Raw genomic sequence first — 21,505 nt, 5'->3', positions numbered from 1 at the left:
ATGTACACGACATGTCATCTCAGAGGAAAAAAAAAACAAGTGCATTACGTCACCAACAGATTTCTTTACAGATGATAAACCATATTATATCCCAAGTCGAGCAACGTTAGGCAATGAATGCAGCTGGTGACACTACCGGTTTTGCCTTAAAACTCCAGTAAGACGCCACTTACACTACAGACAACCGAGTACACAAGGATGGGCTCCTCACCACCGCTACCTTGACTTGGACAACAGCTCATGATTATACACGGTGAGTTATGTATTTTCTAAATACACATTTAGAAAACAAACAGGTGCGACGTACATGTACAAGTACATAATGCTAAATATTCAATAATTAGACACAGCAGATATGCGATTAGTTCCCAGTTTATTTTTTAAAACACCGTTTGAAATGCAAATTTACATTTTCCAGTCACCGAGTCGAGTGTTTCTGAGTAACATATGGATTTGGTATCCATAGTATTAGATGTGTAATTGTTCAACATATTCTTTTTATAAACTAAAAGTAAAAAAAAATATATAGGCTACATATAAAGAAACGAAATTAAGCATTTCGCTTCGGAATGGATTCACATTTGGTAAAAAGTGAAGCGCCGAAGAACGTTTGTGCGCGCACCTCAGTTTCCTCACGGATACATTTTACGGGTGCACAAAGCCGGAAGACATCCTCGCGGTGCATGGGCTGATCAAACCTACTCGGTTCGCATTGGGGAGAGTCGCCCAGGTGTCCGGCCGCACAGCGAGGTTTCAGCCAGTGTAGCGGGGAGGATGGCTTGTTCGTCTGTGTGCGGAGCGCTTCTCCTGCGCCGTGAGTACCGATCCACAGGGCGCTGTGCCTCTGAGAGCCTCAGAGCTGCCGTGCATCTGACCTTGACGAGGTGTGTGTGCCTCAACTTGACTTGATCACACACACCTCGTCCTCTAGACACGAATGCTTTCACACAAAACAAGTGCCCGGCCGTTCACCAAAAATGCTGAAAATCATGTTGATCCATAACAGATAGAGCAACAGCAATATCCGCCAAGTTTTTTAATTAAAATTTTAATTGTTATCCAACAGTTGAACACACCATTAAATTGATATGTAAACCCATATTGTAGCTGATTGTGTATAAGTATGTAGTACTTAATGTGAGCTATGATTTGGTGTCACTTATTCTAGTTTCTGTGAGGAGTGACTAGTCTGAGCGCTTGATCGATGAGCTTGACCTCGCACTGGAAGTCTGAGGGTGCAGGAGGGAACAAGTGACTTCGTTCATCACCGCCACCATCATCATGTGTAGAAATGCGGCCCATGTGCGAAAGTGTCTGCCGTCTAACGCTAAGAGTGGATCGCTCTTGATGAGAGGGAGGAGGTTTTGCGTTCAGTGGTGCAGCATTTGTTGCGGTCAACAGAACATTCTCCCCCGGTTGCAGGGATGGTGTCCAGCGCGGCTGCGACCCGACTGTCGACCGCGGAACTGCGTGGCCTGAGAAATGATCTGTTCTCCAAGGAACAGGCAAGGCAGCGGGCGCTGATTACGCGCACGGAGAAGATCGAGGTAACGCTGGAGGTCCCGGGCCACCAGGGGACCCTGCTCATCATGAACAAGGGACTGTCCACACCACGCTGCTGTGCTCGGCGTGAGTATGAACTCACACACACACACATTTTCTGAACCGCTTGTCCCATACGGGGTTGCGGGGAACCGGAGCCTACCTGGCAACTCAGGGCGTAGGGCCGGAGGGGGAGGGGACACACCCAGGACCGGACGCCAGTCCGTCGCAAGGCACCCCAAGCGGGACTCGAACCCCAGACCCACCGGAGAGCAGGACCCGGTCCAACCCACTGCACCACCGCGCCCCCGAGTATGAACTCAGTTTGACTAAATATTTCAGTCAATGCGGTTGTGTAAAACAGTTGTGAAGGGATTGCCACCTGAATGCTCCCTGCAGTTGAGTTGCGATGGCTCACTATTGTACATTTCAGTGTTGTGTTTCAAGGAGTATAAACGGGTGAAATAATTTTGGATGAAAGTGTACTCTAAGCAATAAAATAATAGTTAGGGGTTACAGCCATTGGCTTGTAATCGGTAGGTTCCCAGTTCAAATCCTCACTCTTGCTGTATTACCCTTGATCGTGGTACCTACTCTGAACTGATGCACTAGCGATACTGTGCTTTATACATTGGTAAATCCTGTAAAGTTCATTACATGTCATTGTAGGATGTTTTGGAAAAAGGTTTTCATTCAGTAGGGTTAATAGTGAAAAGAAGAGAGTGGCAAAATGGGTATTGCTGTTGCTTTGCAGCTTCTATGCTGGGATGTTTTGCATGGATTTTCTCTGGCTGCTCTGGTTTCCTCCCACAGTCCAAAGACACATGTTGCAAGTGAACTTGAAACTTTTAATTGCCCAGAGTGTGTGTGTGTGTGTGAGAGAGAGAGAGAGAGAGAGATTGCCCTGCAGTGGACTAATATCCCATCTGGGCTGTACCCTAGCTCATGCCCTGTGATTTTGGGATAGGCTCCAGACTACCACAATCCTGCACTGGATAGACAGTTATTGGTATTGGATGAATGAATAAAATATGTGATGAAGAAGTTGTATATTTTTTTTTTTTGGTGTATTTGCTATAGGGTAATCAAGGTTTAAACACTGCTCTTAATTGCTGGCCTTATTGCTGGCCAGTTTATTGTACTGTATACTGTGTTCAGCATGTGAAATACATGATATGTGTATTTGAAAGTGCATATGAAACTGTGTAGACTGAAAAATGGAATAAAAGCCATGCATGTCTGTAATGGTGAGGAGTTGGATTTTTGGATGTGCTTTCATTTTGAGACCCCCTTCCCTTCTTCCTCCTCCTCCCATGTGTAGACCTGACAGAGTGGCACGTGAACAGCTCTGCTCTGGCCCTGGTGGATGGAGAGCCCTGGCCAATGCACCGCCCCCTCACTCAAAACTGCTCCCTTGCTCTGCTCCACTTCAAGATGGAGGATCCCCATCATGTTAACAAGGTACCGGCCAGCTTGTCTGTCTGCACCTCCTCCATTGCAGTGCTAATGCAGTATTTCCCCAGCTGTCAAAAGAACAATGTTCTTTTATTTCTGCACACACAAGGATGACCATGTACCTTGTGTGGAGTCCTCAACTTCCAAGCCCGAGGCACTTTTATTTCAATACGAGTCCAAATCGCTCTCGCCAGCTTCATGTCCGAGTCACAGGTTATTGATCATATCTGCATCCTATCTGAGTTCATGTCTGATGGTCTTAAGTTTAAGTCCAAGACTTGAGTTTCAGATTCAATAATTTGGGTAAAAAAAATTATAAACAGACAAATATAGAATTTACTTTTTACTGACTTTTTTGTATATACATAATGTACATTACATTTTCATGTGTATCGATTTTGTCTTGTCATATTCTTAATTGGTTATTGTACCAGAATAGTTGATTAAATTCTACACTATGCAGTGAAGGTGGAGTTATTAATGTCATGCTTTTTTTTTTTATCTAAATGGCCAGCTTTCAATTGAATAAATGAGCTAGCTGTTTACTTCATGTTGTTCTAAAAGTAACTCATGAGTCATGGTCCATGCCCCACTGCATAAATTTTAGTTTGAGTCCTAAACTTTCCAAACTTTCCAGTGTGTCACACGACTCTTGACCTGAATCCCGTGAAATAGAAGCTTAAATCAAATTTCAGTTACAGTGCCCCTCCCCCTCCTAGTCTACTGTACTTTATGCATTATATTTAGTGGTGTGTGAACTTCACTGTACTACTACTGCTGACAAAATTTCCAGGCACCATGGAGTACCTAGTATATGAGCATTTTTATTTGCTGATGTTTTTTCGTGCTAGCTTTTTTTGTTAGCTTTTGGCACAAGGTAGAAGGCTTTGGCAAACTATTTTGGTAGCCTGTGCCACCAACCGGTACTATCTCTGATCTGGTTCCATCACTGGTTTACTGCAGGGTTGTCTGTCAAAACCGCAGTCTCACTTTCATACCAGTGTATAATCATTGTTCCTGTGTTCTTTCTCAGGCTTACTGGCGGTCCTGTGCTGCCCTCCTGGGTCAAGTGCTGCAGAATGCCTTTAAAGAAGAGTTCAGTGTGGAACTGCTGACAAGTCCAGAGGTGCCAGGTACCACATACAACTAGTTTCATGAGACATACTTGACACATACACCAAAGAAACCAAAAAAAGCACACGTTACGATTCACTTATGTTCCAAGTTACAGAAAAACAAGGCTTATCTCTCAGAACAGACTCTGCCATCTGTCATTTGAGATGAAGCATTGTGATACCCCTTGTTCTGCCAGTAGGGGGGCCTGTTTAATTTGGCTTTGCTGTTTGGATTGTCTGGTGTGTAAAGGTCTCCCACACACTGCTCAGGTGGCGCGCATGGGTTGGTTGCCAGCAGTGAGAGGCGTCATTCTGCTGTCAGCGCTCGCTCTTCAGTTTGGCACTCATGCTCTAAAAGGGATCAGCTTGCAAGACTGTGTGCAGGCATGGACAGTGTTGTGAACATCAGAGTATGATAAAGAATGGATTCTGATTAAAAAGCATTGGAATTATTATGGGATTATTAGAACAATAATGTGCAACATTTGGGCAAAAAAGCACAAAGGGATTCAGTGTGAAGCTATTGAGAAGCATATTGCTGCCAGTTACATTTAATGTCTTCTGTCTCCCTGTCTCATTTCTCCAGTGACATCAGGGGCATTTTGTTGTGATCTGGTCCTGGACAGTCAGTTGGACAGCTGGGTTCCCTCTGAGGTAAGCTGTAAAATTTCTGAAGAATATTGTATGCAAAGCTAGAAAGAGAAATGTTCCTTGAGTCCTTTTGGTAAACAAAAGCATGTGGTACCCTGTGTATTGACTTTTTTTCTTCTTCTTCTTGAATGTCCCCTTCTGAAGGAGGCCCTTCGCTCTCTAACACGTGATGCCCATCAACTGATCCAGCAGAACTTGCCTTGGGAACCACTGCAAGTTTCACCCTCATTTGCCATAAAGATCTTCTCTCACAGCAGGTATTTTACTTGTTCTGTCTTAATCTTTACTAATTTCTCCATGTCTCCTGTACATTTCCACAAAAACTGTCCAGCCCCCATCATTCATATAAGTTGCACAAGAATTTCATACATGCATATGATGTTTTTTTTCCCCCCAATTTTCTTGTTTGCAGTTATAAACAGAAAGAGGTGGAGGAGAGAGCAGCAGAGAGTGCCAGTGGTTTAGTGACATTGTACAGGTCAGAACATGCACCTGCCTTGTCTCACGCTACACTCTGACACACACAACACTTGTCTGCACTTAATGTTATGTGCTTTGCAAAACGAGCAACCTTTTCAAAAGCATCCATTTCACATTCCACTATATCTACCTCAATATTACTTCTGTAATACTAAAATTTAAATGGTGAAATGTCATTTTGCATTGTGATGCAGTATTACACCTACATACTGATTGTGTGGTGCCATTGACTTGTCTTTCACAAAGTTTTAAGTCTATATGGAGGTGTTCCTTTACCATGGTCTGCTGAGTAAAGCGCTGATGTTTACTTTCTCCCTGTCTCTCAGGTGTGGGGACCATGTGTTTGTGAGTGGGGGCCACCTGGTAGCCAGGACAGGGCTGTGCTCTCAGTATGACGTCACTGCAATTCATAACCTGGGTCAGACAGAGCTGGGACTCCTTCGCAGAGCACAGGGTCTCTCTCTTCCTGTGCAGCTTGAGGTACGTGTTTACTTACACACAGAAATCACTCACTCACTCACGCACTCACTTTTGTTAACTGCTTATCCAAGTCATTGTTATGGCAGTTCACAGCCTATCTTAGATGCATAGGTTGTAAGGCTAACCTGGAAACACCCTGGCCAGGATGAAGGTCCATCTCAGGGTACTCACACAGACACACACACTTAGGGCATCTAAGAGTGTCTGCTTGTCTTTGGACCGTGAGAGTTAACCGGAGCACCTGGTAGAAACCCACACGGACTTACAGAGAATGTTCAAACAGAACTGAATCCGAACGTACACTCATACATCCAAGGCACTGTAAGGGTTCAGTGCTATCCATTGCACCATCATGCCCCTTACACACAGAGATACAACTTAAAAATATATATATTTTAAACAGTGGTTATGGTACCAATGGGAAGTATAAGTATACGTAACACTGGCAAAACTTGTATGGGATGAGCTGCAACAGAAGAGTGAAAGCAAAGCAATCCACCAGTGTCCTACATCTGAATTGCTGCAGAAGAGCTGGGAAGACATGGCTGCTCACTTCCTAATTAAACTTGTTGACCCAAAGCCTTGTAAAGAACAGAAAATGGTTTCCAGCAAATGTTCTCAAACTTCCAACTAGTAATCTAGGATGATGTACTGATGATTTTAATTTAAGAAATATTATTCAGGTGGTTGTGATGAGTCTCTTTTTTCATTGCTCCATTTCCTGTTTTTAACCTGGTTTTCAGTAATTAGTAATTTCCTCTTCTGAGTCAGGTATGGATATTCTGAATACTGAATATTTTGTGAAAATTAAAAGTTTAGTGACCTTCATGTCTGCTGGCTGCCTAGGCCCATCACACGGTGTGGAGGAAGCTCAGGGGGAGAGCTGAACGACTGGTAGGATAATATTTTGTTCTTAACTTGTCATAACTTGGTGTACACTACTGTTCGGAGAGCAAGTCTGACCTATTTATACACTATTATATTTTTATGAAAACTATTAAAGTACCACTGAGAAGTAAACAACAGCAGGACTCACACTGTGCATGTATGCGCACATTCTAGTTAGTGACTTTTGTTGGTAACCCTTCCGCTCCCTTCTGTTATTGTCTGCAGAATCCAACAGCATCCGCTAATGTACGCTGTGTTTTGTGTGCCTCCAGGTGGGAATACCCCCAACCCTTTCCTCTGAAGCCAAGTCCCCACTCCCTGATGCTTCAGCAGTGCAAGCTGGTGCTGAAGTAGACCCATCCAAGGCATCTCCCTTCCCACAGCAGTGACCTGTTAGAATGAAGAGAAGAGCAGAATTTGACTTCAGTTTTTTTTTTTGTATATACATCTGCCCAGTGAGACAAAAACATTCATAAATGAACTTTGTATTATTTTGGTGAATACATATTATGTAAAATAACTTATGGTCCTTTCTTTTTTGTGGTACATCAGAGAAATTGTTCACTAACGTGCAGCACATAAAAAGCAGTTATACTGATGTTATTCACTCGTGTAGTTGAAATATTTCTGTTTAGGTTTGTTGGATTTGTTGTTTGTGTGTGTATGTGTGTCGTCATGGGAGAAGCAGCTGGAGCAACTGTGTAAGGAACAGGTGCAGCAGAGAAAAGCCATAAGTGTTACTGTTCAAACAGTTGTTTCAGTGATCAAGCTGTGCATAGAACACAATTTTAGTAATTGAGACTGAAAAATCATCATTACTAAACCCCTTAGAAGATCAAGAATCTGGAACACTGTAAATCTTCTTACTCTTTATTTAATACAAAATGTTTTTTTCCCTTTATAGCAGGTGTGTCAGTGAGGTGTTGCCACATACCTTGGTTTTTCTGTCCAGAGAAATTCTAAGACAACTGCTAAAAAGCTACGGTATTTATCAAAAGTTTCACTTTCTACAGCTGACTTCTGGTTTCTGACATTTTTGTAGCACATTGTTTAATACGGGCCATAAAAGTCCCATCATTGTAAGTACCAGTATCTCTGCCGTCAATCAATACCAGCATTTTATTACTCCCAAAGCTCAAATCAGTATTTGGTGAAAGCAGTCATGGTAGGTCCTTTTCTGTAACTTAACATATTTCAGACTGGCTTGGTGAAATATTTGGCAGATATTCTTGGCAGATTCACTGCAAGTCTACTAAATTGATTGTGAATGGCTTGTGGACAGGAGTTTATAAATCTTTCTACAGATTCTCAACATTATATTCAGTTTCTTGAGTGTGTTACTCATAAATATTTACTTTCTTATTATGTTTCTCCAGTGTAGCTTGATCACAAAGTATGTGTCTTGTGGTGCATGAGACTTCCATGAAGTTGCTGTTCCACTTTGTCCCTTGGATGACATTCAAGACAAGTGTGGGGTGGGTGACTTCAGTGACCAGATTATTAAAGGAAAGGCAGCATGTTCATTTCCAGCTGGTTGCGGAAACTGGCAACCCCATACAGAAACCTTATTATTTAAAAGGACAGCTGTATAGACAGGATTACCGAGAAGAGAACCAACCCAACACATTGGCAAAGAAAGACTGAAAAGATAACTAGGCAGAAAAAAATCTGGAAAAAATCTATTTGCCAGTAGCATACCTATATATAAAGGATGATGATACATTCATAAAATCCAGTGTCTTTTGCAATCACTGTAATAAGCATTCTCTTGAAAAAGAAAAGTTATATTTGTCTGGCTTTCTTAAGCCTTTTTCACCAAGCTTTGAAAGATGCTAAATACACTTTAGTAGAAATAACACATTGCAGACCCAGGAGGGCATTAAAAAGCATATTATATTAGGTTAGCATCAGAAACATGCATTGAGAGTAAGTCAGACATGTGCCTCCAAAAAGTGTTTAAACCATCTGTTCTTCACCGCCATTGACCAGTGCCATTTAACTCATGTAAGATACAGAGAAAATTACTGTATATTGGTTCAGATGACTGAAGAGATGTGGCCCATTACATAGTAAATATAGACAATAGCTTGTTTATTGATAATCCCAGAATTTTCAGTGTGTTTCATAAATGAGCACACACACACACACCTCACTTACTATAGAAATGCAGTTATAGAGAAGCTGTGCAGTTTCTCAGCTAATGGAAAATAATACGTGAATAACCAAAATGTGATTTTTTCGTTAAGAATCACTTCCCTGTGAAAATGCAATGTAGTACCTTTCTTGGAACAATGCACTTCTTTATGAAAAAATCGTGATATTGGCACAGGCTTTGCCAGAAAGCACAAAGTGCTGGATGTTTGATCATGGCATGCGGCAGGTGAAACAAAAATCTAAATGATTATTTTGAGCTGTGATCCTACGCTGAACTGTGAACTGCAGCAACGCTGATCTCTCTAGATCCTCAAATAAATTCCGGCGAAGAGGCAAGGGTTAATACAACAGTTTAAAATTTAAGATGTTTCCATTATGACAGCCAGTAAAAAAGAATATATACAGTCTTGAGGTTCATGTGTAAAAAGGTCCACAGTCATTAATTCTGTTTGTAGTGTGAGTAAGGGGGTGCGGTGGTGCAGCGGGTTTGGCCTGTGCCTGCTCTCTGGTAGGTCTGGGGTTCAAGTCCTGCTTGGGGTGCCTTGCAATGGACTGACATCCTGTCCCGAGTGTGTCCCCTCCACTTCCAGCCCTATGCCCTGTGTTGCCGGGTTAGGCTCCGGCTCACTGGGACCCCTGCTTGGGACAAGTGGTTTCAGACAACGTGTGTGTGTGTGTGTGTGTGTGTGTGTGTGTGTGTGTGTGTGTGTTGTGAGTTGTACATTAAGTACTAACTTCTTCAAAATGTTCAACTAACAGTGGGATCGTTGCAAACGTACAGCAACGAGAAAGGTCCCATTTTCATACTTTCTTAGTCAAATTAAGGCTATGCCTGGACACCTGGTTATCTCATATTCCTCCCACATTTGAAATTCGCTGAGGAAATTCAAAATGTTCCATCAGGGTTAGAATGGAAAAGCATAACAATTCATAAACACGAACAAAGGTGGGCCTTTTATTTATGGGACACCTTTGTCCAAGGTCACTTGCAATGTTAACTTTGCAGTGATGGACCCTCTTGTACAGCAGTGCATTCTCACCGATCAGGGTTAGCGTACAGGGCACGACAGCAGGAGGCGGGATCCAACGGACAACCTAGAGACTGTAAAGTCCCGAACCACTACGCCACCTGCTGGCCCGATGAGGAACTACCAGCAGATCAGTGTGTGGCGGTAGGAAAAAGAAAGTATTCCCCTAAGATTTTGTTTAAAGCTGCTACGCTCTTGACTGTTTTCCCGTTAGAGGTGCTTTGCTCATTCATTCACCACACGTGTGTTCAGTTTGCTTACTTGTTGTTTTCATGGTTTAAATTACAGTTAGTTGTGTTTTACTACAGTTGCGTCACTTTGTTTTTGGTCTTTCTCGATTTCATGGAGTTTATACTTAAACTAATCAACTTGTAATGACGTTAAAATTACTTGCTTTTTTAAGTGATAAGGTATTTAAAATGACAGGTGTGAGGCGCTGGACTGGGTCCGACACCCCCCCAGCCACAAAAAACAAAAAAAAGAAAAAAAGATGAAAGGAAGGAGGGAGATGTGGGTGGCCCAGGCAGGGTCACAGCCCACGGAAACTGCGCGGCGCAGGAGGAACAGTGTGGAACAACGCCGTGGATCGTCGCGGGTGACGGTCCGTCTCGCACTTACCTCAGGAGAGCAGGTCACAGGTGTCCTCGCGCCTAACGGTGTGTGCTCTCGCGCCACAGCGGGTCTTCGCCTCAATTATCTGCGCGACAGCTGAGCTGGAGCGCGCGCCCCCTCTCTCTGCCCGCCCGGCCCGCGCGCCCCCCCTCGTCTCGTGCCCCCCGTCAGCATGGAGGTGCTGCTCGTCTCCGCGCTCCTCACACTCGTCCTCAGTAAGTGCTGTTCTCCTCCTTGCTTACTTCTTACATCAACTGTGTTGTTTTTTCATCTGAAATTTCGGAACGTTGTGTACCATCGCAAAGTTATTTTTAACAAAACATAGCTTTGTTTGCGCGGTGTTCACGGCGTGGTGTAAATCTACACTCTGTGTGTGTCGTACTGTGCGTCCTGTGTGTAAGTGGTGTTTATAAATTATGGTCCATATATATGTGCTGTATTATGCTAAGTTATAATTTTGTTACAGGTCATGGAACAGCTCACTACTAGCAGCACTTTTTAACTTTGTTCATTTGCTCTCCCATTTCCTTTTATTTTTAGTTAGTTTAAAAGCAAAAAAAAAAAGGAAAAGGAAAAGTTCTTTGAAATATTGACAAATCTAATAAGATAATATCTGTCAATATTTCAAAGAACTTTTCCTTTACATATAACTTTTCCTATACATATCTGATATGGAGTATTTATAGAATAGTTTTAGTCCACTTACAGTATTATGGATATACTATATGCTCAGATTAGTATACTTGTTACCCTGTCTTGTGGGAAGTGTTTACTACACCATATTAGAACACAATTACTTTAGTTTGGTAACATTGTGAATTTATGAAAAAAAACTTGCAGCGGTTTTTCTAACAAGTTTTCTTATGCTTAAAATTGTGTGTGGAAAAAGTCTTGTGTCTAGAGATACATTAGTCTAGAGAGGGGTTAAGTAATTTATCAGATTATGTAATTTGTGGAAACTGTCTAAAAATTTTGATAAACATTTAGTTTCAAAGACTTATGACATCTTGAAGTTCTGAAGATTTTTCTGAAGGACTTGCCTTTTATTGCTGTTTAAAATGATAGTAACGCTGTTTGATTTTGATCTTAACCCCGCCTTGAACCCCGTGATAATGCAGGACTCAGATGAAATCACATTGTTTGGACTGAGTCCAGACATGTGATGGGTGATCACAGTGAGCATCTTGCTCCTCACCATCATCACAGCATCTGATGGAAGATGCATTAGACAGTCGCATCCTTGGAGTGAGAAGACTCGTGTGGCCAGGAGAAATTCATTACTGCTGCTGGTGTGGCTGTTCCAGCACTGCTCCCTTGCTGTGGGCTCGCTGGTGACGCTGTGTTCAGTTTTTCCCAGGTTCCTCTGAGAACAGAGCGCTTATTACCTATTATGCATTTCACTGATATACAGGAACTTTGCGTTATGGAGGGGGTAACACTAATTAATGCACAAATAAATGGAGGAACCTTGTTACATACATACATCAGTGGAAAAACAACATACTGCATTTAACTTTATTTTAGTGTGGAGAGTTCTGCAGAGTGTTTCCAGTGATGGTAAATCTCGTGAAAATATTCGAGGAGGCTTACTGAATGAGCTACATGTTACACCTTTCATTCACTTTCACACACATCTGCACAAATGCTCATGCAAAAGCACTCAAAGTGAGAATGTGTACATAGTTGAAGCTAAAAGCCATGGGCTTTTTTACTTTTATTATTTGTTTCGGTAGCTTGCATTTTTCTCCAAAGTGGCAGAAAATGTTAGCTACTTACAATCGTTTACCCGTTTTTACAGGTGCTGATTTTTACAGTATCAATTTAGGATAAGTACCTTACTCACAGTTACTGTGGCTTGACTGAGGATTTGAAGCAATTTTGTTTTGACTGGAAGGCCATAGTGGTAGTGTAGATATATCCTCAATTAAACCAAAATGCATCATCAGTTAAAACCCTCTATCTTAAACTTCAGTTGAAAGTCCTCAGAACAGGATGATAAAATTTTACCGTCCTTTCACTGTTAATAGCAATGAAGTAGTATCAATGGATAACAAGTACTACTGATACAATATCATATTACGAAACAGTTAAATAATAACGTTATGTACTTGTGATGGCAATATAAAAATAAAACAAAACTATAAGATGTTCGATTGCTCAGTTCGTGGTAGCCTGTGGAGTGTTCTGAATATCTGTTTGAGTTTGCCCGCACAGTCTGTAGCAGACACTGAATAGAAGGAGCTGAACAGTGATGAATGTGATGTCCACCAGGCAGGGTCTATTGTGTGGGAAGGCAATGTATGGGTCTTTTCTTATTCTATAAATCATGTCTTGGACCATGATTTTGGACTCTGTCATCACTCCTCAGTGCAGACACAGCTGACTATTTAAAACCTCTATCTTTCTCTCACACGGGTGCATAAGGGTTGATACAGTTTAAATTGGCATCTGATACAAAGCTTGATAAAGGGTTTTATCAGACAGTGGGTGGCTGAGAAGCTTCTCTACCCATGAACAAAACCATGGGGAGAGTAGAAAGACTCAAGGACACTTCAAGGAAGTCCAACGTAGAACGGTAAAAAAAAAATAACTTTCGAGGTTCCTCATGATTCTTAGCGCTGAAAGAATTGTCACAATGCATCTGGAGTACAACAGACTTGGAGGATGTCCTGAGACTACATCTGATATGACTTCCTGTAGGATCAAGCTGATGTAACTGCAGAACAACACACACCCTCAATCTACTTCCTTAACAGATGTTTTTCATATCTCAACAAAATTTTTAATCTGGTTCTGAATGTATTGTCCAGTATAAAAGTGTTGAACAGTTGCTGATTTTATAGATATTCCTTTTGGACTTCACCCTTACAGAGAACCATCCTTGCATCCAGGGGGATTTTCTTTAGGTCAAATATATGCATATCCTTTTGTTTGTTTTGCTTCATTTAGCTTTTGTCGTGCTTCTAATCATACTTTATATACTGTACATATATATGTATAGACATACAGACATGCACACACACACACACAACTGGGACCTGTGGCAGTAAAGCACTTTGAAATGAAAGGGAGCTGAACAGGAATGAGGAAAACTAAGATGGAGTGTGAAGACAGTACAAGACTAACATTTTTAGTTGGTGCAGGCAATGTGTGTATCCTGTTGTGATTGCCGCTGGATTAATACTGGCATTTAAATGAGGCCCAGAGGGTTATCTGATGACACGAACACAGTAGTCCTTCTACCCGGCAGGACCGACACAATGGGCGTCACAGAGGGAGAGGGGCGATAGGAGCTCTTCCTCTCCTTAGCCTGGCTGACACAATGGCCCTCTGAAGAGGAGTGTGTGCCGGTCGTGCAGGCACAACCCATCTGAGGGGGAGGGCGCAGATAAAACATACAACACAAGGACAAGTATGACGCACAGCAACGGTTTTAAACATTAAATAAGATGGAAAAGAGGAGCTTTTAAGCAAACTTTTCAGCACTGATTTGCATGTTCAGTTCTGTTTTGTTTTGAAAATATTTGTCGTTTCATGGAAAAATTCATAGCCTGCAATCTGTGAATAACATTTAATTTCAGTAACAACTCTGTTTTTTGTGAATTTGTTAATTGTGAAATTGAAGCTCTGGACAGATGGTTCAACAGGGCTGCTTTTTATTACCTGTACTTCGACATTTAACAGCGCCAGCAGCGTCAGCCCATGTTTCTTTCAGCCTGACCCTACGGCACACCTTTATAATGCAGCAGAGAGGATGGATCCTCCTAAACTGCAACTTCGCTGCCTGTCTTCTGACATTTGTTTATATTTTTAGTCCCGTTCTAGTAGGGGGAAGTAGGTGTGTACTAGTTAAAACCACTCCCTTTGGACTCGAAAGCCTCAGATTCTGTGTTTTGCTGTAGTACCTTTCAGCAAGGTCCTAAACATAAAAATTGATCCTGTAAAAATTAGCCAGCAATAAACGTGTAAATCATTTAAATCATTGTAAGCTTCTCTGGAGGAAAAACATCAGATAAGTGTAATATGGTATGTTTGATACATTACCTGTGAGTACATCACAGGGTTATAGCAGTTAGAATGCAGATCATCTGCAGCTTATATGACTAAACTCTGTTCATATCTGCAAATATTAAGAAATGGAGAAATTCTTACTTTATTCACTTTCCCTTTTCCATCGAAGTACCCAGTGTTAATATATGTTTTGGAAAGAAGACTGGGAATAAAAAAGTTCCACTAAAAGTATTTAAAATGATTTAATATCAGAAGGAGCACTAAAAATGCCATTTAAACCTAAACATTTGTTTTTCAGCCTCTCAATATTTTCTTTTGACTAAAGATCTTGACTAGATAATGGAATGAAATGATAGGAAACTTAATATATTTGAGAATTAGAAGTATGATTAAAGGGGAGCTAAATATCTAAAAGCTCTCATTTTTAAATTTTTTAAACAACATATATTGTCCTAAATGGAAAAAGACCCATGTCCAAGTATCTTGCCATGTTTACTGAGACTTGAATATGAGCAGATTTTTCGATGTTTACGTATCTGTGTTTGCACTGGTAGATGGCTGTAAGTTTTTTATCCTTTTACACATCCACTATCCCTATCCCTGCTATGGCTGGTATTTCCTGATGGACCAGCAGTCATTAGTGTGATAACAAACAGTTATAATTTAACAGTGTGCATGGAGGAAGGGCTGTTCCTACTTTGTCTTCCTGTCAGACGGAGAGGAAAAGTCACCAATACCAATTAGACTACTGGCAGTTATCATCATTAATGAACCTCTCGCTCATTTCTTGGCCAATTTTATATTCATACATGAACTTTAAGCAGGGGCACAGTGGCATAGGGGGCTTGGCCAGGAGCTGCTCTCTGGTGGGTGTGGGGTTCAAGTCCTGCTTGGGGTGCCTTGTGCTGGACTGGTGTCCCATCCTGAGTGTGTCCCCTCCTCCTCCTCCAGCGTTGCTCCGTGTGTTGCTAGGTTGGGCTCCAGTTTGCCACGACCCCGCTTGGAACAAGCGGTTTCAGTCAGTGTGTGTACATAAACTTTAAATTACTTTATTATAAATTATCATTTACTTGAACCTCATATTTGAACATCCAAGTTATGAGTTTTTGAAGACACAAACATTTCCCCGTTTATCTATTATTTTAAATGGCATTTTCTTCATAGTTTGATTTTTTTTTTTAATTTTTTCTCTTACAGAGTAAGAAATGGCATATGTTTGTGCTTGCCACCAATAAATGGCAGCAGAATACACTCAGAATAGAACCTGAAAAAGCACCTTTTGGGGAATGGGAGCGATTACAGTGAACATTCTTTTAAATTTATTATTACTCTATCTACCATGTTTACAGAAATTGGCCAGTGGATAAAGTGAGGTTTGACGGCAAACTTAACTAGATGCTATGGATGCTAAGCAAACTTAACCGGATGGTTATGTAATGCATTGGTGGTTTCCTCGTGGCTAGTTTAGTTTACCATGAGATGCAGAGTTAGCATTCAAGGTTGGAACACTTTTTAATCTGTCCTCCCCTTGCAAACCTCCATTACATTGCAACTCACCCTCCTTTCTCTACCCCACTGTTTCTTTTTCCTGTGGAAAAATGAGGCTGTGTAAAGCATATTACTGCACTTTGAACAGGAGGTTGTGGAGGTTCCTTTGTTTATTTTCTGTCATTTTGAAGTATTCTAATGTTGCTTTGTGTTCAGAAAAAATAATACAATAAACTGCCATCTCGCTCACATTGTATCATCTCACGCCCGATATTTCCAGTGTAGAGGAACACAGATACCCTGTGCTGCATCTAGAATAAGTAAATTACAGTACTGCAAGGAATTTTCAATTCATTTTAGTTTTATCTGATATTTTAACAGAACATAATTCTGAATAAATTGAGGGATTAATCTGCATTATTAAGCTTTTATTGATTGTGATGTGGTGGATGGACATACAGACAATTATGACCTACAAACTGACTTCCAGTCCCAATTGCATTTGTAAACTGAGGTACAAGCGTACTGATGGCTGCACCTGGGTGAGGGTTTTTTAGTGGAAAATCAGGGGGACAGTTGAAAGACCTAGAGTGTCTTTTTTGGGGCTGTACCATTGACCATTGTCCTATACTGGCATTCTCTACCAAAAGGCCTTTTTTGTTTTTTTTTGGTTTTTTCTGTTATTCTGTGGAATTGTTATTAAAGTTGTATTAGTTATCGGGGGAAAAATGTGTTTTTCTCTCTACAGGCCCCGGTGTTATTCTTGTGACTGTGAGCACAAGAAAGCCAAAAGTGGAGGTGCAGGAAAATGAAGGTGAGACCAAAAGGAGGAAAGAGTCAGTTCCTCCTGGCTTAGTAAGCTCTCTCTCCACTACTGGCAGGGGCTAGTGGCCAAACTGAATCTTGTAGTGCTTTCACTCTCAGTTCAGTCACTGAAAGGGTTTATTTTAGGACTTAAGCCCTTGGCAAAACCATGTTAGCTTCCACGTCTTTATGAAAGTTTCAATTTAGTGCTTAAGTTGAGATTTTGGACTTACTGTACTACTGCAATGTTAAATGTCATTTCTGCTAAGTTTCATACCTTCTTCTCTCTGCTCCCTTCATCTCAGATGCAATACTTTACTGTGAATTCAAGACAGAACACGACTCTAATCCTCGGATTGAGTGGAAGAGGAAGGACAAGGATGTGTCTTTACTCTACTATAAGAAACAGTTCATGGGTAATAGACACAAATATAGTCACAGGGATAGTTTGGCAGAACATGTGAACAACGGAAGTAGATTAAACAATCAGTGTTTCTTACTGACATTTATTTTCCTCACGGGGCAAAAAGTAAAATTACACACTTTACAGACCAAAAATGAATGAGTCAGTCTACGGTACTTGGATCTAATGGTCAGGCTTGCTGGAAACACATTTGTCATTGGTATTTGTGAAACAGCTGCTGGTTGCGTCAGATGATTGAGAAGAAGCATTTATACGTGGTTTTTACAGGCTATAAGGATTATGAAACTCAAAAGTTTAAGTAAGATTCTCTTGTTTAATGGTTTTTGTGTATAAAACTATCTCATTTAATCATCTGAAGACAAAGGAAAGTTATAAATGTTATGTATCACTTGTTATGTCCTCCTTAACTCCCAGTCACAGACCAAGGTACTTCAGACTGATGTAGTTTACATAGCATATACACGGTTTAGGGAGACAGTATAAAATCCTATGTATGAACAAAACAGTCATACACGGATGACCTCTTCCTATGATCCTCAAGGGAATTTTGCAGGACGTGCGAAAATTGAGGGTGCGACAGTAACTCTTCAAAAAGTGACCTACAAGGATGCTGGAGTGTACCACTGTGAAATCACTGCATCTATGGATGATGTCAAACTTGGAGAGACTAATGTTACCCTCAGAGTACTAGGTAGGAGTGTCTAGCTCTTGACTCTAGAGATGCATGAACACCTTCTTAAGTCTTTCTGCTTCCATATATCACTTCAACAGATAGTCATTACCAAAAGCACAAATTTAAAAAGCTACATTATGAATCACACATTTGAGTATCAAAGCTAAATTGTAAGTAAAAAAAACATTTGAAGGTAAACGTGTGGCTTTCTGAAAGACGTAGATTTTGAAAAAGATGTGTCACACCCATTGGTAAATGATTTTTTTTTTTCAAAATTAGAAGCATACTTGCTGATGTAAGTAATTACTTCATTAGTGAAGTCCTGTTTTTCCTTTTGGAGAATTAAATATTTGGGATCAGTATGTGACATTAGTTCTATCCTGGCCTCTTCCCAAACCCTATATATATTTTATTAAAATTTCCTCACTACCTGTCAATGCCTGTCAGTGTTGCTTGTCTGATCAACTGGAACACAGCCATGGTAAAAATATCCCTGTCCCTGCACCCCTTTGCTGTCCCCCAGTGGCACCAGGGATTCCCAGCTGTGACATTCCAAGCTTTGCGCTGTCGGGGTCCCTTGTTGAGCTGCATTGCAAGGACAAGCACAGCGTTCCCCCTGCTACCTACAAGTGGTACAAGGACAAGAAGCTGCTTACCCCCAGTGGCTTGCCCAATATCTCGTACACCATTGACCCTAAGACTGGCACCTTGGTGAGAGAAGAACAGAACTCTCTGCATGACTTGCTCCAAGGGTTGGATGTATTTGGAAATAAATTGCAGCCTAAATCATTTATTTTGACTAAATAATATATACAAATATATAATGATATATAATTTACCACTTTGGGGAAAATCTATAATACAATCTAGGCTTGACATTAGAATGAAATGGCAAAATAGCACTGAAACACTGTAGTATAACACTGGGAAATTCGCTAAAAATTCTACAAAAACTACAGTAAACTTTTAGTCTGACTAGGTAAATATTACTGTTGTAATCCACATTTCTTTCTGCATCACTCTGCTCTGGACAGCGGTTTAAATCAGTGTCTCGGGCCAGCTCAGGAAAGTACCACTGTGAGGCCTCCAATGGCATAGGGAAACCCAAGACCTGTGAGGCCAAACACATGAAGATTGGTGAGTTACTGCTGTGTGTGTTTTATATGTTCAGTCACTGTAGAATAAATTAATTTACTTACTCTCACAGATGATCTCAACATAACAGTCATCATTGCTGGAACTGTTGGGGGTTTCCTGCTCATCTGCCTCTGTGTCGTGGGAGCTTGTTGTATTCGCCGGAAGGGCTGCTGCCAAAGTGAGTTGTCATTATCAAGCACCACTTTCTGCTCCACTGAAGGATTGCCAGAGGAATTGCAGCTGCTTAAGTACACACACACACATTTTCAGAATCGCTTGTCCCATACGGGGTCACGGGGAACCGGAGCCTACCCGGTAACACAGGGCCTAAGGCCGGAGGGGGAGGGGACACACCCAGGACGGGACGCCAGTCCGTCGCAAGGCACCCCAAGCGGGACTCGAACCCCAGACCCACCCGACAGCAGGACCATGGTCCAACCCACTGTGCTACCGCACCCCTTGCTGCTTAAGTAATAATGTTTAAAACTGTGTTCTACAGCTACAGAATGATAAAATGAAAACAAATATTACTGTCAGTGAATGCAGATACTTATGTTTTAAAACCTTTCTGACATTCTTTCATTCAAAATAAATGAACTTCTCTGTTTTTCAGAAGACAACAGAGAAGGAAGGTAAACCCCTCATTGTGCTGTTTTCTTGACAATTTAGTTTTGTTATGATATACAGTAATTGAGATCAATGAGGAATATGAGAAAAGCCCAGTTCACCAGCTTCTTTCAAAAATCCAATTTCCTTAAAAATAAACAATCAAACTTTTTTCAGGTATTTGGCAGGTATTTGTTGTTTTCCATTCTTTTACATCATTGCAATGAAAATTTCTAGAGGTGAACTTCCATTAAATAAAATAAGAATTAAATGGATACATATATAGTATAAACTGTCCTAAATGACTCTACTTATATTTCTGCAGAAACAACTACAACCCTGCCCAAGCTGTAAGTATTAATGTATTTGTCTTTTGAAGTCTTTGCCAAAAATTTAAAAAAAGAAAAAAATTCTGTAGGAAGGTGATCGGGATTAGTGTATCATGAGTTTTGTGCACCTACTCGTGCAATGAAGTGGAAAAAAACAAACTAGGTTTACTTAAGGCTCACATGTCTGCAACTATGTCTTTCTTTCTCCTAATGTAATGCACAAATTGTATTTTCTGTGAGATGTACGTTGCTTTGGAGAAAAGCGTCTGCTAAATGAATAAATGTAAATGTAAATTAAACAAAGACATCCAGGAGGGGGGGTTATGTAAGAGGTCTGATTTATTTTATTAAGTAGCACTTAGAAAGTTACCGCTGACATATTGTATTTGATATCTCAGACAGCGACGGCTATCTGATGTATTGTTCTGTGCTTTTCCATTCCTTAGACGCAAGACTTCAGACATACCCAGTCCTTTGTCCTGTGAACAACTGTCGACTGTGGCTCTTCGTATGACAGTGGAAGAGCGAACCATTAACACCTTATGAAGCACAACTCCAGTGTCTTGTTCTCTTGGACAGCTGAAGGATAAAATGAAGGAACAAATTATATAACCCATTTCTCTGCACTTTGCAATGTATGGGGAAGGTCCCAGTTGTAAAAACTGCTCTCACGCTCCCTCTTTTGGCGAGAATAAAACGAGTACGTACAGTATTTACACAACCTCATCAATCATGTTCATGAAAAAACACCTCATAAGCAACTGTGGTAAATGTATGGCTGAGTTCCATAATTAAGTAGGCATATGATATCACTGAAGAGGCTTGCCAAGTGAACATAGAGGAAATGGCAATAATGGAGGTACAAGACAAATTTTTTATGAATTTTATGAATTTCGCAGACCTTCAACACCCTAACTTGTCTTTGGCTTCAGAACCACTGTTACTACAGAAAATGTTATTGTAAATCACACACACACACACACACACACTGTCTGAAACCACTTCTCCCAAGTGGGGTTGCGGTGAACCGGAGCCTAACCTGGCAACACAAGGCTCAAGGCTGGAGGGAGAGGGGTCACCCAGGACAGGACACCAGTCCATTGCAAGGCACCCCAAGTAGGACTTGAACCCCAGACCCACCTGAGAGCAAGACCCAGTCCAACCTGCTGCACCACTACATCCCCCTATTGCAATAACACACACACACACACACATTTTCAGAACCGCTTGTCCCATACAGGGTCACGGGGAACCGGAGCCTACCCGGTAACACAGGGCGTAAGGCCGGAGGGGAAGGGGACACACCCAGGACGGGACACCAGTCCATCGCAAGGCACCCCAAGCGGGACTCAAACCCCAGACCCACCGGAGAGCAGGACTGTGGTCCAACCCACTGCGCCACCACACCCCCTATGTATTGCAATAACTTTTGTTCAAATTTAGATATATATTTTCAGTACCTAAAATGATGTTGCTGTTCTTAGTAACTACTGCCTAAATGTGTACATGAATTACAAGGACTTGTATTTGCATCAGAACACTTGGACCTTAAATTTTATTAAAGCTCATTTTCCTAAATTTATGATGTATTCTGCTATATAAGAAAACCTATAATGAGTGCAAGAGTT

General features: G+C 41.2%; 2 protein-coding genes across 4 annotated transcripts; both read left to right on the top strand.

The window, feature by feature from the left end:
* The first annotated feature begins 628 nt into the window (after nucleotides 1–628).
* On the top strand, nucleotides 629–7,131 carry mrpl39 (mitochondrial ribosomal protein L39). The gene is made up of 10 exons (XM_018758491.2): nucleotides 629–814; nucleotides 1,423–1,629; nucleotides 2,864–3,003; nucleotides 4,031–4,130; nucleotides 4,699–4,766; nucleotides 4,908–5,020; nucleotides 5,176–5,241; nucleotides 5,570–5,723; nucleotides 6,570–6,617; nucleotides 6,884–7,131. The coding sequence occupies exons 1-10, from the start codon at nucleotides 775–777 to the stop codon at nucleotides 6,998–7,000; spliced, it is 1,053 nt and encodes a 350-aa protein (XP_018614007.1). The 5' UTR covers nucleotides 629–774; the 3' UTR covers nucleotides 7,001–7,131.
* A 2,799-nt stretch (nucleotides 7,132–9,930) lies between these two features.
* On the top strand, nucleotides 9,931–20,899 carry jam2a (junctional adhesion molecule 2a). Of its 3 annotated transcripts, none has more exons than XM_029256670.1 (10): nucleotides 9,931–10,620; nucleotides 16,653–16,718; nucleotides 17,014–17,124; nucleotides 17,674–17,823; nucleotides 18,329–18,516; nucleotides 18,840–18,942; nucleotides 19,013–19,120; nucleotides 19,559–19,574; nucleotides 19,874–19,898; nucleotides 20,324–20,899. In XM_029256670.1, exons 1-10 carry the CDS (start codon nucleotides 10,578–10,580, stop codon nucleotides 20,360–20,362), a joined length of 849 nt encoding a protein of 282 aa, XP_029112503.1. In that variant the 5' UTR covers nucleotides 9,931–10,577; the 3' UTR covers nucleotides 20,363–20,899. The 3 variants fall into 3 exon arrangements, with proteins under 3 accessions (XP_029112503.1, XP_029112502.1, XP_018613475.1); XM_018757959.2 differs by having other exon boundaries at nucleotides 9,935–10,620; nucleotides 19,556–19,574; XM_029256669.1 differs by lacking the exon at nucleotides 19,559–19,574 and having other exon boundaries at nucleotides 9,932–10,620.
* Nucleotides 20,900–21,505: the final 606 nt, after the last annotated feature.

The sequence above is a fragment of the Scleropages formosus genome, chromosome 12 (assembly GCF_900964775.1).
Source record: "Scleropages formosus chromosome 12, fSclFor1.1, whole genome shotgun sequence".
Taxonomy (NCBI): domain Eukaryota; kingdom Metazoa; phylum Chordata; class Actinopteri; order Osteoglossiformes; family Osteoglossidae; genus Scleropages; species Scleropages formosus.
Note: the sequence above shows the minus strand (reverse complement) of the source record. Positions and strands in the feature narration are given on the sequence as shown.